Genomic DNA, 16,513 nt, shown 5'->3' on the forward strand with positions numbered 1-16,513 from the left:
TTTGACCTGTATTACTATCAGCCTCACAATTTTAAAACGTGTCTACTAGCTAGAGGTTTCCACACTTTTAAGAAATACTTTGTACCCATTTCTAAGAGATCTCACAATGACCCTGTGTAAGAACATGACTGTCATGGACATTGATGAGGAGTGGACCCATTTCATATTGTCATGGATAAAACTTTATTACCCGACTTCGAGGGTGGGAACTACTAGTCTCTAGAACGTATTAAAAAATTCAATCAACTCAACCCAATCCATGTAGTTTGGGTCGGATTATGAACTTGTTTAGGTTTTGTTTAGTTCAAATAAATGAAAACTTTATAGATTAAGTTTATCCATGAATTCTCCTAAACCTAAATTGGATTCGACTGTTTGCTATGAATCTCCAATTTTAGTTTTGAAGTCACCGAACGGAATAAAAGGAGGGACAAAACGATCATGGGTATGGGCACCTTCAATTAAAATATTTTCTTAATAACAAAAAGTTCAAGTTAATAGGGCTTAATCTCGTCTACTTTCTCGAATATAGGAACACCTAAAAATTGAGGTTTAGAACCGGGTCGAGAAAAAATATCATTTTTGTGAAGATTCTTTAAAATAAAAATTAATATCCACGAGCTAATATTGAATATTTAGAGCAAATTTTATAGATTGAATAGATGTTTGAATTTGAATGATAATTAAAAAAATTAGAATTATATATATATATATATTTATTTATTTATTTATATTTAAAAAATGTAAAAAATGATCGGCCTCCTCTTTATTTAATTTTTTATATTTATGAAGAGAGCGTAAAGATTAGGGAGATATTTACAAAAATTAAAAACAGTATTAATACAATTTTTTTTTTTTTGAAAAGTTTAAGGATATATATTTTTTTATTTTTTAAAAAATTGAATAAATATATTTAAAATTTAATGATATTATTTTTTTTGGACGATATATAAATTGAAATTTATTTTTATTATTTAGTTAATATTTAAAAAGTATTTTTAAGTATTTAAAAGCAAAAAGGAAAAAGAAAGGCTAAATTTATTGGGAGCGTCAACCCAATCATATCACTGCGTCAGAAAAAATCATTAAAAAAAATATATAATAAATAAATAAAAAAGAAAAAGAAAAGGGAGGCATTTTTTGACCGAATACGTCTCCTATTATTTTTCTTTGTTTTTATATTATTATTTATTAATTTTATTTGAAAATATCTCTAACACTAAACTTTTATAATATTTACTTTCTAATTATTTATTTAGTTCATAATAATTAATTAGTGAAACTTTACCCAATTTAATATCCATTATTTTTATTAGGAGATGTTGGTTAAGTTAGGTCAATTTTAATTAGTCATTTATTATATATTAAATATAATCATTATTATTATAAGATAATTATTTAAAAACTTATATGATTTAAGTTGCTAAATTATTTGGTATAATATTAATATTAAAAACTAATATTAGTACCTTTAAATTAGGAGAAGTTTAAGATAAAAAAACAATCAATTTTAATAGTTAATATGGTAATTTTTAAATTTTTACCAAGATTAAAAAATAGTTTAAATTGCAACACACATCAAGTTTATAAAATGATTAAAAAAAATAATTTTAATATTTATTAAAAATATATAGATTAATTTTAGATATTTAAAAGTATGTGAACTAAAATATAAATAGATCAAAATGTCATTTTCACATTTTTCAAATTTAAGGTAGAGTAGGCAGGGACTTTACAACCACTGAAATTAATTAAAAAATAATAATATTTTTATAATATTAAAAAAATGTTAAAATAAATTTTTGGTGATAAATCTCAAATTTAATCCACATTTCCAAATTTCTTTTATGTATTAATTTTTCAACAAACAATTATGAAAATATATTTATCTAATATACTTTAGTTTATATTATTATTTAACTAATTTTAATAAAAAAAAGATTAAAACTTAAAATTTATGAAATTGAGATGGTAAAAAATTATTAAATAACAATATTAGAGTGATATAAATAATAATAATAAAAGTATATTAAGTTTTTGTCATATATTCACGATAATAATTTTTTTTTAATAAAATGAAATAGGTTAATGATATTTTTTTAAATATAAATTTTTTAAAAGCTTAAAAATGTATTTTTGAAATAAAATATTGATAGATTTTTTCTTAAAAAATAAAAAATTATTATTAAAAATTTTAAAGAAAAAAAAAAAGAAATATTTTTATTAATTTAGCGGGGATAAAATCTACCCTACCCGCTTAAAAAGCAAAAACATAAACGCGTATTACAAAAGCGTAATAATATAGTGGCGCTAAGAGTTGGATTGATGTGCTTCACATAATTACGACTTGAGTGCCAACTGCCCTGCCCCTCTCCACCGCTCTCTCTCTCTCTCTCTCTCCTCTCCCTCCGATCTCGATCTTCTCTTCTGGTGGAGAAGAAGATGCAGATGATGGTCTCCAAGGCTTCCTCAGCCATGGCCTCCATGCCTTGCACTAGGGTTCGCTTTTACTCTTCTTTCTCTTTCTTTTTCTCTATATTTTCGTTTCGCAATTGCACTCTCTCATGTTTTCTCTCAATTTTTCTTCTTGTTTTGTTGGAATGTTTTCGATGTTGTCGGTTTTAAGCTGTGGATACTCTCCAATGTAGCTGAAGCAGTCTCGCGGTTTATTTTGTTTTGAATCATTGTTGATCGGCCTTGTTATATCTTCTGCTACTTTCTCTTACAGTATGACGATGAATATCTAACGGATTCGATTTTGTTGCTCCTCTTGTTTGAAATTGGTACTGCTAATTTTGTTGCTAAGATCTGTAACATCATGATGTACGATCCTTCCTTCTCGTGTCTTGTATCATGTCATAGTGGGCAGTAAGTCTGTAATGTTGTCGGGGTTTATTGATAGATTTCTTGAACAGAAACATGTGTTTTAGCTTTATTGACGAATGGGAGTTTCAGGTTGGAAGCGTATGTGTCTGGCCGAGCATGAAACAGCTTTCTTTTAGAAAAGACCTTTTGTATGGGGTTATGAGACTCTTATCTATACCATTGAAAACGTTGCGTGGAGCTAGTCGTTCACTTAAAGTTGCTCAGTTCTGCAGTGTCGTCAATATGTCTTCCACATTGCAAATTGAACTGGTAAGCTGTTAGATCTGGAAATTGCTTTTATGGTGTCAATGGCATCAGTTATTTTTTCCCATGATGGTTTTGTGGTGGTCATTTTATGATTACTTTCATGGGTTAACATTTTCTTTCTAAATTCATGCTTTAATTCTAAAAAAATTTCATCCGAGAGAATTTCTAATTTTAGGAAGAGGCCCGAATGGTCTAAATTTCAGTGTGTTATTTCTTTCCAAAGTTAGATTGCTTCAACTATTGGCATACATAATATATAACTTTCACCTGCTCAGCTACACGATATATAATTCTTGATCTGAGTCCATTCAAGTAAGGTGGCTACAAATTATATTTAATAAGACATTAGTCATGCTCTTTTTGTGCTCTCACCCTAAATGAATCAATTTTTAGGATTGCTGGTTGTCCACTATCATTGTACGTTCTACATTCCATAATAACTGTTTAGTCAGCTGCAGCATAAACATTCATTACGTATCTCTATTTTATTCTACTCATTCTTCGATAGGTACCTTGTCTTCGTGACAACTATGCATACCTCTTACATGATGTTGATACGGGCACAGTTGGGGTTGTTGATCCTTCTGAAGCTGTACCAGTTATAGATGCTTTAAGAAAGAAAAACAGAAATTTGACATATATACTTAATACTCATCATCATCATGATCACACTGGTGGGAATGAAGAATTAAAAGCAAGGTACGGAGCAAAGGTATGAATTTAATTTTTTTTTTTTTTGCATTGCATCAATAGTCTAGTTGGTCTCATCCTATAAATGTTGTATGTTTGAGTCCTAAAGGTTGGTCATAGAGGTAAGAACCTGTGTACCTAACCTAGAGGCCATTATGTGAGAAATTCATTGACTCTCAATTTCTCGATGCCAGAAGAATGTTTATATATTAGTCTCTATTCTTAATCCTTTTATCTAGTAAACATAGTGGTGAATATTTTTTTAAATATAAACACAGATATCTATTGTCATAAGAACATCATACCTTGTCACGTGCAAGAAATGTTACATTCTTCGGTACTGATCAGAAAGTATTTTGTGTATTTTGACTTGTTTTGAATTAAAGACTTCCCTAACTTGTCGTTTAAATTAAGGCTTGGATTGAGATGAATTAAGGAATTGATGCTGACTTATGTTATACAATAGTCCATGAGATATTTCTTATCCTTGAATTGAGGGTTTACTTTTACAATCCATAGAACTTCTGTCAATTTTTTATACCCTTTTTTCTGGTTGTAGGTGATTGGGTCTGGAATAGATAGCGACAGAATTCCTGGAATTGACATAGCTTTAAAAGATGGAGACAAGTGGATGTTTGCTGGGCATGAAGTGCAAGTAATGGAAACTCCTGGTCATACTCGAGGTGTTTGTTACTTGTTACTTTAGATTAGTTTCTTGTATGATAAGATGTAGACCACGAGATTAAAGGAGATCATTCTCCAAGAGATCTAATCCCAATCTTTATTATGATTCAAAATGTGTAGAATATATGATAGAAACCCTTACTTATGGGAATTAGAGAGCAAACTAAAGTCCAATCCAAAAATACAGTTAGATAGTTAAAAAAGGATTAGTCAAGGAATTGTAGTAATTATCAAAGATTAATCTAATCCTACAATCCTATTACATCAAAATAGGTCCACTAGATTTGTTTCTTGTATGATAACCCTCCCCTTCCTCCGGACGTGCATGAAAAATGAGGAAATAAAAGAAGAGAGTGAGAATAGAAATGGAAACTTCTATTGTTATTCTCTATCATTGCTACATTGTCTCTCATATGGTTTATCCTTGCTTCTCTCTCCCTATTGGATTTAACTTTGATTATTGTTCTTATTAATTTTCTCTTAGCTGATTTTTCCTTGGATACTTCATGTGGGTTTGTTGTGCCTATGGAACTCGGGCTTCTCAGCATTCTATACTTTTAGGCCCTGATTTGTTGTTTTTGATTTTGACTGAATTCAGGTCATATTAGCTTCTACTTTCCTGGATCCGCTGCAATATTTACTGGCGATACTTTATTCAGCTTATCTTGTGGCAAGCTTTTTGAAGGAACTCCTGAACAGGTTTGTTTGCCTTATATTTTTCATTTAATTGGATGTATTCTAAATGTGGTACTTCAAGAATGCGGAATGCCCAGATAATTTTTTCTTGTTAGATGTACTTATGAATTATGATCTGCTTCTGCTTTATTTTTCACTCCTTTGGCTCTTGTCCTGTTGTCCCACCAAGTTTAAGAATATTTGACTAAAGGATTACTCAAAATCTTGTATGTTGGATTGGAAGTCATCTATTGTTAACCTTAATGATATTCAGTCTGTTGTTTAAGTCATTTCATGGCTTAAAATTGATGGAGATGAGAGCTCTTTGATTGGTATGGTTTGTCAGGCCTCCAATCTTGAGAGATTAGTGTCTTTAGGGGTGAGGTTTTGAGTGGGATTCGATATTTTTCCTTCATAATTCAAGATTCCTTCCTTTGTTAGTTTACGGAAGAAAAACTTCAGGAAGGACTTCTTCTCGGAAGGGGTCCAGGGTGTCTCGTTTAGTCAGATGGAAGATTGTGTTGTGTTCAATCAAACTAGGTGGATTGTATAGGGAATTTGAAACTTTGTGATGAAGCGTTGCGCAGTCGTTTCTTTTGATGCTAATGCTATATTAACATTGGGTTATAGTGCGCAAATATAACCCTCATCTAGCTAAGTGTGCTTCAATTTGTGGGCGTAAAGATACTTTTAGAATTGTATGAACATCTTATCTCATCTTGTTATCTAACGTTCTCTATGTTTTTGAAGTTCTCTATTCAAAATTGAACAGCAGGTGAAGGATAACACCCCATCCTTGGCTATTTACGCCCTATCTTTGTCACTTCTCTCAGAAATTTGTTTCAGTGGCTCTTATCCTTTTTAAGGTTTCTATTTTCTACAACTTCGGTTTAGGCCTTCCCTGGTCTGATAGGGGGATCTTTTAAGATTTCCTCATTGCTCTCTTTGTTCTCCTGGCCTTGCCTTGTTCTAGGGATGTTCCTCAACGTGCTGCCATTTTTTTGGGGGAGATTTTCTGTTGTTCCCTTTATTCTCATCCCATGTACCCTGTTTTGTGGTTCTCTCATGAATAAAATGGCACTCAGCTTTAATATGCTTTGTTCACTCATGAAGTATCTATATCCATGTTATGGAAAAACTATTGTAATTTACTGCTGAATGTGAATTAAGCTTAGAAACTTGATTGCTTTTAGCTTTTCAGATTCTAATTGTTTATATCACAGATGCTATCTTCCCTTAAAAAGATCACTTCTTTGCCAGATGATACCAACATATTTTGCGGTCATGAATATACTCTGGTCAGTAGCTTATTGACTTCTATTTATTTATTTTCTACGATACTCTAATTTTTTAAGCTTGCATGCCATTTGCCTAATTGTAAGATTACCATTTAGCAGAGTAACTCTAAGTTCGCTATGTCCATTGAACCTAAGAACGAGGCTCTCAAATCTTATGCAACCCAGGTTGCCAATCTACGAAGCAAGGGCTTGCCAACGGTAACTTTTTGGCTATTCTTTTATGGATGGTTATTTGATATTTAAATTGGTTACTAGACAAATTTCTTTCAATTTGCGTAAATATGGGTGATTGTTTCTTCCATTTGAAAATCATTGCCTATTTGAGTATTTTGTATTCCCTTTCATTTGAATTGAAGATGAAAAGAATCATCACTTCCTGTTTGTATAGTATAATTGTTCAAAACTTTACATATAATTGGAGGGGTATTGTGTGTGGATAGAAGCTGCATCGTAGCAGTACGTGGCTTAACCTATTGTCTCTTAGAGAACCTTTTTTGGATAAGGAACTATTTGATTAAAAGCATGAACTTTTTTGTATTCTTCAGTCGTGAGTTTGCTTGTCCTGTATTTTATGGAGAGTTATTTGTGATGCTATGAGCTCCTTGGAAAATTTGACTTTGTTGCTATGAAAACAATAATTTTGATATGAACCTAATGCCATTAACATGGCATACATGATATATCCTTCCATCACCCCAAATATTTTTGAACGTTGATTTTAATATCTCAGATTCCAGCAACACTAAAGATGGAGAAAATGTGCAATCCATTCCTCCGTACATCAAGTATCGAAATTCGGCAGTCGTTAAATGTTCAAAATACAGCGGATGATGCAGAGGTGTTGGGTATCATTCGCAGAGCCAAGGATAATTTTTAGGCACCCCCTACAAAACCTCAAAAGAAGAAGGGGGTGGGAAAGTTCATTTTGGTGTATAGGATGATGATAGGTTAGCCATATGCATGTGTAAAATAAGTTAACCGAGATCTTTGTATGGATGATTTCCTACAAGTTCCATTATCAGTTCAGTTCTTAATTTTAAAATTCGCACCTCTCCTGCCACGAGAATTCAATCTTTCTTCTTTTCCCTCATTTGAAATGAAGAGTGCAATCATTTGATCCCTGATGTATATTCATTATTACTCTTATTATATAATTATTTGATTTCATTTCAATTGATTATGGGGCTGATGAAATCAACAGGTTTAGAAGGAGATCTGATGATTAGAAGGTATGCATGGGTGGTTGGTTCATGCTTAGAAATGGGCTGCCATGCAAATATTGCATAAAGGTCAGTAAATGATGTGTTTTGTCAACCTTGGAAATGTCAGGTCTCATTTTTCTTTGTCAAAGGTTGATGAGGATTCCCCAGATGTCCACGTGGCTTGGTGGAAAAGCTTTGTCCAAGGTTGATGAGAATTCTCCACTAGAAATGTTCACGTGGTGGAAAAGTTTTTCCTGCCTTCTATTCTATTTTTTTGGTGACGATAGGGTTTTTCATGATTAATATTTTCTGTTCATATTTTATATATATATATATTCATTTTAAAGATTTTTTAGTGAAAACTTCACTTTCCAAAGTATTTTCTACTCATGAAAATGTATAATAAATCGAATACTATTATATATATATATATATATATATATATATATATTTATATATTTATATATATATGAGGTGCGGTGGAGACCTGAGGAATCTAATCCCTGACTTTAGCTCAGTTTAGCTAACGAGGAGAATCTCTTCCTGCTCTCTTCCTCTCCTAATAGAATAAATATAAATATATTTGGGCTCCAAAACAATCAAATGGGATGAAAAAAATGAATTGAACAAGTAACCTCCACTTTTATATTTGACCTTTAAGCCCATTTTAATTTTGGATAATTTTTATGCATTAATAGCATTAATATTATATGATGAAGGCGAGTTTTTTTTATTAATTTTTACAATAAAGATGTCGATTCACCCTAATGTCAAATCTATTGGCATACGAAAGTATCAACATATAAATAGAAATTTATATATTTTCAAATAAACATGTTTTTATTTCAATTTTAAATAGTAAACAATGTAAGAAAATAATATTCTATCACAATCCTCCTTAAATAAACGGTTAAATTATAAATTTGGTCGGATTAATATTAAAATTTTAAAAATTATGGAAACAAAATCTATAAATTTAACCAAAATAAACCGAGTTTTTGTAATTATTTTTTCTGACTTGGTAGCTTTTTTTAAAAAAATAAAATACCAAAATTACCCTCCACCTGCCGTTTTTATAGTACAATATCTCTGGTCCGGTTCTTGTGCCTTCAAATTGGAGTGTTGAGTCCATAAATAATCTTCATATTCATCTTTCTCTCTCAGAGTTCGTTCCTCGAAATATGTCCATTGTTGAGTTGGATTTCTTCGCCATGGACAATCGATCCCTCAACTCCGACTCCAATCCCACTCTCTTCCGTCGCCATAGAAGCTTCAAAGGTTCCACAATTTCTTTACGCACTCTGTTTTTCATCGAATGTTTACAAATTACGCGATTTCTTGCTTTCAGATATTCAGGGCGCCATTTCCAAAATCAATCCTGAGATTCTCAAATCTCTCATCGCCTCTGGCTCTACAGAGCATCGTTCCGATTTCGCCACTCCGATTCCTCAGAAATTTCCGCCGCTGTCACTGCACCGGACTCCTAAGGTTGATCAGAATCTCTCGACGCCACCGCCTGTTTATTCCGCTACTACCTCCAGGCATTCTTCTAATCCTTCATTGTTCGGTTCTGTAATCGTGATTCGTTTTTTGATTTCTGAAACTCTACTTTTCTTTTGGTTGTAAAATCATGATTGTGGTTTCTGATTTTCAGGATGAGTCCAGAGATCGCTTCTGAAAAATATCCTCTAACGATTTTCTACAACGAAACCGTCTCCGTTTTCCATGTTTCGCGTGATGAGGTACCATTCGTTTAAACCATTTCCTCTTCCTTTCCATCATGTACGGATTTCAACCTAAAATATACGCTGCCTTTTACTGAAGGATGAAAAAAATTAAGAGGAAAAATAAACTAATTTATACTCATCAGCTTTAGAGTTTATTAATTAAATTTCAAACTCAAACTTTAAGAAATCAATGTAAACTTAAGAACTAAATCGATTTAGAGCCATACAAATTATTAGTTATCTAACTTGCACATATTTTAGACGTTTGAATTTGGTAAATAAAAACATTATATTCATATTTATGTCATTTTTATTTTTACAAAATATTTAGTGGATATTACTTTATTGGTTATTGGGATAAGCATTCTATTTTATTCCACTAGTCGTTAAATTTATATTATATTGATTAAATTAAAGTTATTTTTCAATTTCATTCATGTTTTAAATCCCTTACTTTTCTTGCACCTTTTGCAAAAGAATAATTTACTTGATATTTTATATTTGGCACATTTTTTTAGTTTTTATATATACATAATTAAAATTAGTTGCTATATATGGACCACTTTATGTATTCTATCCATCATTATTTAGAATAGACAATTTATTGAGATTCTACTTTTTTTTTTTTTTTCTTCTTGTTATTAGTTTTAGGTTAGACTTTGTTAATTTGAATATGATTTAATAAAGAGATTAGGTGATTGAGTCAGCAAAATGAATTATTCAATATGGTTTTGAATTTTATGTTTATTTTTACTGCAAAAGTTTTTAATAAATATTTATCGAAATTTATAATTTTATTGAAAAAGAAATTATTCCTTACAATTTATAATCATTTCCCTTCTCCTCCTTTAACTTTTGTTACCCATGTGTTTCACAAATAATAATAATAATTTAAAAAAAAAAAAAAAACGAAAGGGGATTTGGCCTTTGTTACAGATTTGGAATGAACCCAGAACTGAGGATCGATTTACATATGTATATATGTATATATATATTGAAAGAGGATTTGCCTTTTGTGCGAGAAGACGCTGATGATCGATTGGGAGAGGCGCCATATGGTGCTGTCCCCGGTACGACGTCCCTTTAATTAAAACGAAGTTGTTGTACGATGTTGCGTGGGGAAGACAAGTTGAGTTTCCTCTTTTCCTCCCTGTAGTAGGCCTGAAATGAACCCACATGTTGGTCCTTCCATATCTGAAATGAAGAGGGAACACTTTTTGTGCTTTGAAAAACATGGTTAAGAGGGGAAGGAAACAAAAGGAAGAATAGAAAAGGCTGCTGGTGACTAGTGTCTGGTGTGTTGAGGATTGTCTTATGTTTGGCTCACTCAATTCATGATCAGGAATGATCATGAATTTATAAGTGGAGAATACTATCTACATTGAAATAAGGTTTTTTAGAGAAGCTAAAAGCAAAACTATGAGGGCATATGCCCTCCGGAATAATCATGAATTTATAAGTGGGGAATACTCTCTACATTGAAATAAGGTCTTTTAGAGAAGCTAAAAGCAAAACCATGAGAGTTTATGCCCAAAGTGGAGAATATCATATAATTGTGGAGAGTGTAATTCCTAACATGATAGCGGAGCGGCAGCGAATATCCACGGGAGACCATGCATGGAGAAAGAAGAGGAAGGAGAAAAAAGAGGGATTTTAAAAAATAAAAGAATTCTTTTAGTAATTAAAATCTGAGATGATCAAAACTGTACTTTTTCCCATATTGTTTGATGAATCCCGTTTCCCTGTCTAACCATATATGCTATACTCGCACTGATAGGCCAAAAACATTATGAGGTTTGCTGAAAAGGGGAGTGGCACTGGCACTGGCATTGGGAAGGGTGAAGCCGAAAACGGCAAACCAATGGCTGAAATTACTTCAAATCAGCACCAGCAACTGGTGGCCTTTGATTCTGAAGATGATGAGGGTACGTATAGAATAAATAATTTTCTAGCCACGTGAGTTAAAAATGAACAAAATTGGTCATTGATTTTTTAGTTGAATGTGTATATGTTTTAACTGTATAATACAATTTTGGGAATATATTTATAATTTCTGTAAGCCCTAAACTATATATAGCCCTTATTTCAATGTCTTCCAATAATTTCTCTAAAAGACTGGTTAATGGTTCTCAGATCTTCCATTAGCCAGGAAAAGGTCACTCCAGAGATTCTTGGAGAGGCGGAAGGAGAGGTAACGCCCCCAATATTTATTTATTTAGACAGAATTTACTTGATCTAATAGATTTCTCTGTTTATGTGTGATATGAACTAAATCAAATAGAAGTGCAATTAACCTAATTTGCTCGAAAACACTTCATTATTCTTTCAATATGGATTGAACATTGAACATATTCATAAGGTAAGATTAAATTGAGAAGAGTGTGATAAATGAGTAGTTATCTTTACGTTGATGTCAAATCTATGAAAATGTCAAACATGTCTTTTATGGATGAATTGGTAGTTTAAACATTTGATGCATCATCTAAGTTTAAGAAATGGATTTGAACTGTGATTAAGAAGCTTCACATTAGCAATAAAAAAAGGATTTGTATTTATTTTCAGTGGGGTTATGATTTATAGGTTAATTCCGGCGGTGCCCTATGGTTGTCGCTTCTAATCAGGGAAGGGAAGGGAAGGGAAGGGAAGGCAAGACTGTCAAAAATTAATAGAGAATTGGGAATTTTAGTGTTTATTCTGAATAAGTACAAAATTATTTTGTACTGTTTGCTCTCTTTTCTTTATTGTTTTGCGTTAGGTTTAGGTGTTTATTGTTCCTTTTTCTTTCTTATTTTTATCCTTAGACTTTAGACTTTAGAGGATCAAAATTCTCTATTTTATCCCCTTAATTAATTACCTCTCACTTGTGTCTATTTTTTCCTATATTTTTGTCGAATCACTCTTCAATGAGTGTATCTAAATTAGTATCATTTTTTGTTTCTTCAAAGGTCCCATATTAAAGAAGATAATGTCCCTCAATTATATGATAAAATGATTAGGGTTCTTTTTATCGTTGGACATCGAATGATGTGCTAGCAAAGACGCTGAGCCTTGAGGGAGGGATGAATTATGAGATCCCACATCAGTTGGAGGTGAACGAAACATTATTTTTTAAAGGTGTGGAAACCTCTTCCTAGTAAACATATATTAAAAACTTTGAGGGAAAGTCCAAAAGAAAAAATCCAAGGAGAACAATATTACAAATGGTTCAGGCTAGGTGGTGTGTTATCATCGAGAATGATGAGCCCTAAGCTCGTAAGTAGTTTGGCCCTTGGCCTATGCCTGTATTGTAAGCTTAAAAGGGCTGGTCGACCTTAGACTTGAAGGTGCCTAAGCTTGCTTTTGTCCAAGTCCTCCTCCATTCTCATCATCCTAGCCAGGCCACAGTGGGATGTCAATGTATTCTGGACCAAGGTTCCAATGTTCGGGGATGGTCGACCTTCACGCCCAACTCCGGCTCGGTCCCTTGGACCTGGACGAGCCCACCCATCTTGGCCCTAATAATCAGGCTGGGCTCGCTCGTTACTAACACATGTGGGCCTGGGCTTGGAAATTGGGCTGAGTTGAAGCTACTAACTCCACATGTTGGGCCCACCGCCTCCTCTTTTAATCCCTACCATATGAACTCTCCTTGTTTCTTATAAAACATTATTCCATTCTAATAATTTAGAGGTTTTCAACGTAGCTATCATATACATTTGCATTATTACCTATTGTCATATGCTAACAGTCCTTTTTATTTATCTATTCTTCGTGAAATATAATATATGCCCACCAACTTTATTGGAGTATACCAGTAAAAGAATAATGTCTTCATTATTACGAGATCATTTGAATGAAACTATAAAATAAAACTAAGAAAGTCTTATATCCGTACAAAAATTATTTATTATCAATTTGAAAAGCAAAACTCAAATAGAAGGCGACTTAAATTGATTAACCAAAATTCTATAGGATACCATTATTGGTTTGAATATTAAGTGATAAAATTCAAAGTTGGTTTGCATTAGACTTGAATTGTTACATAAAATATTATCTTCGAACCACTTGTCACAATTGTATTTAGATGGCAGCGAACTTACAATTGTATGACACTCACTTCTAGCAACATTCGTTCTTGTGTCACCTACAACCAAGCGATGTATGCTCGAGTCTCTGGCCTCGGTTTAAGTTTTAGAAAATGGGGGCAGAAAGATTTCAATTATATTGAAATAACTATAGTGTAGGATAAGCTTGTTTTGAGAATAGAAAGAGATAAAAAGAAACATTTATATACATTTTTTTATTAGTAGTAATAAAGTATTATAGCACAAAAAAAAAAAAAAAAAATTGAAAATGTGAAACGGTAACAACCTTAAAGTCTTGGTACTTTTTCCTTTTAATATATATATATATATATACATATTTAAATCGTATATAAAAAAAAGAATAAAAGAATAAAAGAATAAAAAGAATAAAAAGAATTGAGAAAGTGTTGGAGAAAGCTGCGGCATTCTTTTCGGGAAACGTTTTTTGTTTTTTTTAATTACAATTACTTTTCCTGGAAAAATAAAAATTTTATAAACACGCGCCCCCACCCGCGCTTGGGATAGTAAATTGAAATCTCACATAATGCGTCCACCGATGATGGTCGACAAGACGTCGTGGACCCCAACTGAGTTGTTCCGGTAAGATTCTCACGCGCGTAAACCTCCTCCTTTCTTTCTTTCTTTTTTTTTTTTTTTTTTAATTTAATTTTTAATTTCCCATTTCCTTCATCTTCCTCCTCCGAACACTCATTTTCTGTGTGTTTCGAAGAGTAATGAGCAGAACTCCAACCATGGCGACGGTAACAGCCGCTTTAGAACGCTCTCTCCAGAACTGTTCTTTAAGCCACCGTCAAGCCACTCCGCCGGTTCCTTCCGATTCACACGGCGGTTCTTCTACTCATCATCTCCACCTTAACTCTCATCTTTCTTTACCTTACCACTGGGAGCAATGTCTCGATTTAAAGGTTTCCTTTCTTTCTTTTCCGTTTTCCGCTTCAATTTATGCGATTCGTTGCGCTAGGGCTTGATTTTTCCTCTGTTTTTGATGGATTTTGATTTGTTTTCGACAGACAGGGGAGATTTATTACATAAACTGGAGAAATGGAATGAAAGCAAAGGAAGATCCGAGGTTCACAACAGAAGATGATCAATACAGCGATGATTACTACTGCTACTCCGATGACGACGACGACAACGACGACGACGACGACGATAGCTCTTACGACAGCGAAGAATCATCAACAGAGTCCTCAAACAACAAGAACAAGAACAAGAACATGGAAGAACAGCAAGAAGAAGATGTATTGGTGGTTGCAGGTTGCAAGAGATGCCTAATGTATTTCATGGTGCCGAAACACCTGGAAGAGTGCCCTAAATGCAGCAGTGGTGAGCTTCTCTATTTTGATCGCTCTGAAAATGACATTCCATGAATCGCACAAACTTCTTTTCTTCATTTCTGTTCTTTTCTTTTCTTCATGGGAAAGAAGAAAGAAGAGAGAGAAAGTGGAGAAATTAAGAGAGAGAAAACTTTGATCTATTTTTTAGGGTTTGAAATTGTTCCCATGTGTATTTGTCAGAAAGGGGAGGCATATGGGGTTTTGGTTTTAGTTTTGGATTTTATTTTAGCCTTTTCTTTTAATTAGTTCTTCTTTTTTTTTTTTTTTTTGAAAATTTTATTTTTCTTAGCTTTCTTTCCATTTTGAATTCTAATGGGAAATGGAAGATTTAGAATCATGAAGATAAAGTTTTTTTTTTTTTTTTTTTTTTTTTTTTTTTTTTTTTAAAGTTAATAATATNTCTTAAAGAGCGTCTTATATTCAAATTTGGCGTCGCTATGTTTCTTGTTTGAATGTAAAATGTATATTAACAATAGTTAAAAGTCATCGATAAAACGTTTATATTTAATATAAAAATAACAAATATCATATTTTTTTACATGAAAATAAAGAAATAAGTCTAAAAAATAATAATTCAGCTGCACTATAATATCTGTTACACATAGGTTCTAATTTCCCTCTAATTTTTTTTAAAAATATGAAATTAATTTAGTGTTTAGATATAATTTTAAAAAATAAAAAATTTAGGTTTAAATTAAACAAATGGAATTAAATACGTAAGTAAAAGATAGGTTGTTTAATAAATATTTAAAACTAATAAAATAAAATTAAAGGAATTAAATATAAATAAATAAATAAATATCTTTCAATTATCATTAATTGTACCCTTTTATAACACACTTCATATTATTATTATTATTATTCTCAATCTTATAAATCTTGTTTTTGTACCTTTATTAATTAAAGCTAAATTTTATTAATATCTTAGACTTTTAAAAAAGCTTCAAAAATATTCTTACGGTTAGTGTGACTTGTTGCGATAAAGCCATGAAACCCTTCGCCTCATGCTCTTATCGTCATGACGCTACCACGATTCGACCCACTAATATATGGGTTGGTTGGGTTACCCTCCTTAATCGACTCCAACCTACTACTACACTTGTTTTCGTATATCCTCTAAGAAAGCATCAAGAGAAGTCGTAAATTCTTTGACAAAATTCAAGAAACAAACTTTTAAAATAATCATAATCAACCCAACTATCAGTAAATAAAAGAAATTAACATTAGATCCATGCTTAATTAAATGACTTATATGCACAATTTCATTCATTTATAATTTGGTTTCTTACGTTACTATTTATAATTTGAGAAAGAATTCTACTTGTTTAACACATAGTTCGGTGTCTAATTTTATAACAACTCAAGTACACTGTTAGCATATATTATTCACATTAGTCCATTACATATTGCTATCAACCTCGTGATTTTAAAACACATATGTTAGAAGGAGGTTCATACGCTCTTATAAAAATGATTAATTAAAATAATTAATTTTTTAAAAAGAAAAAGAGAGAAATGGTAAAATAATTGGAAAAATCACGAGAAAGGGGGTGGAATAGGAGAGGGAGGAATGCCACATAACATATAACTAAAAAGGAGTTTGCAGAGATGCCCCTTTTCTCTCTCTTTTTTCTGCTTTTGGAATCTTTTTTTTTTTTTTTTTTTTTTTTTTTCTGAAACTAT

General features: G+C 32.0%; 3 protein-coding genes across 4 annotated transcripts; all 3 read left to right on the forward strand.

The window, feature by feature from the left end:
- The first annotated feature begins 2,298 nt into the window (after positions 1-2,298).
- On the forward strand, positions 2,299-7,607 carry LOC111479575 (probable hydroxyacylglutathione hydrolase 2, chloroplastic). Its single transcript, XM_023124291.1, has 8 exons — positions 2,299-2,499; positions 2,956-3,135; positions 3,641-3,844; positions 4,382-4,505; positions 5,105-5,205; positions 6,405-6,479; positions 6,579-6,677; positions 7,210-7,607. Exons 1-8 carry the CDS (start codon positions 2,443-2,445, stop codon positions 7,354-7,356), a joined length of 987 nt encoding a protein of 328 aa, XP_022980059.1. The 5' UTR covers positions 2,299-2,442; the 3' UTR covers positions 7,357-7,607.
- Positions 7,608-8,757: 1,150 nt separating this feature from the next.
- On the forward strand, positions 8,758-12,286 carry LOC111479616 (protein TIFY 9-like). Of its 2 annotated transcripts, none has more exons than XM_023124372.1 (6): positions 8,758-8,959; positions 9,030-9,222; positions 9,336-9,423; positions 11,186-11,333; positions 11,542-11,599; positions 11,971-12,286. In XM_023124372.1, the coding sequence occupies exons 1-6, from the start codon at positions 8,863-8,865 to the stop codon at positions 12,023-12,025; spliced, it is 639 nt and encodes a 212-aa protein (XP_022980140.1). In that variant the 5' UTR covers positions 8,758-8,862; the 3' UTR covers positions 12,026-12,286. The 2 variants fall into 2 exon arrangements, with proteins under 2 accessions (XP_022980140.1, XP_022980141.1); XM_023124373.1 differs by having other exon boundaries at positions 11,989-12,286.
- A 1,829-nt stretch (positions 12,287-14,115) lies between these two features.
- Positions 14,116-15,096, forward strand: LOC111479618 (methionine aminopeptidase 2-like). Its single transcript, XM_023124374.1, has 2 exons — positions 14,116-14,398; positions 14,504-15,096. Exons 1-2 carry the CDS (start codon positions 14,207-14,209, stop codon positions 14,861-14,863), a joined length of 552 nt encoding a protein of 183 aa, XP_022980142.1. The 5' UTR covers positions 14,116-14,206; the 3' UTR covers positions 14,864-15,096.
- The last annotated feature ends 1,417 nt before the right edge of the window (positions 15,097-16,513 follow it).

Source organism: Cucurbita maxima, unplaced genomic scaffold (genome assembly GCF_002738345.1).
Source record: "Cucurbita maxima cultivar Rimu unplaced genomic scaffold, Cmax_1.0 Cma_Scf00005, whole genome shotgun sequence".
Lineage (NCBI taxonomy): Eukaryota > Viridiplantae > Streptophyta > Magnoliopsida > Cucurbitales > Cucurbitaceae > Cucurbita > Cucurbita maxima.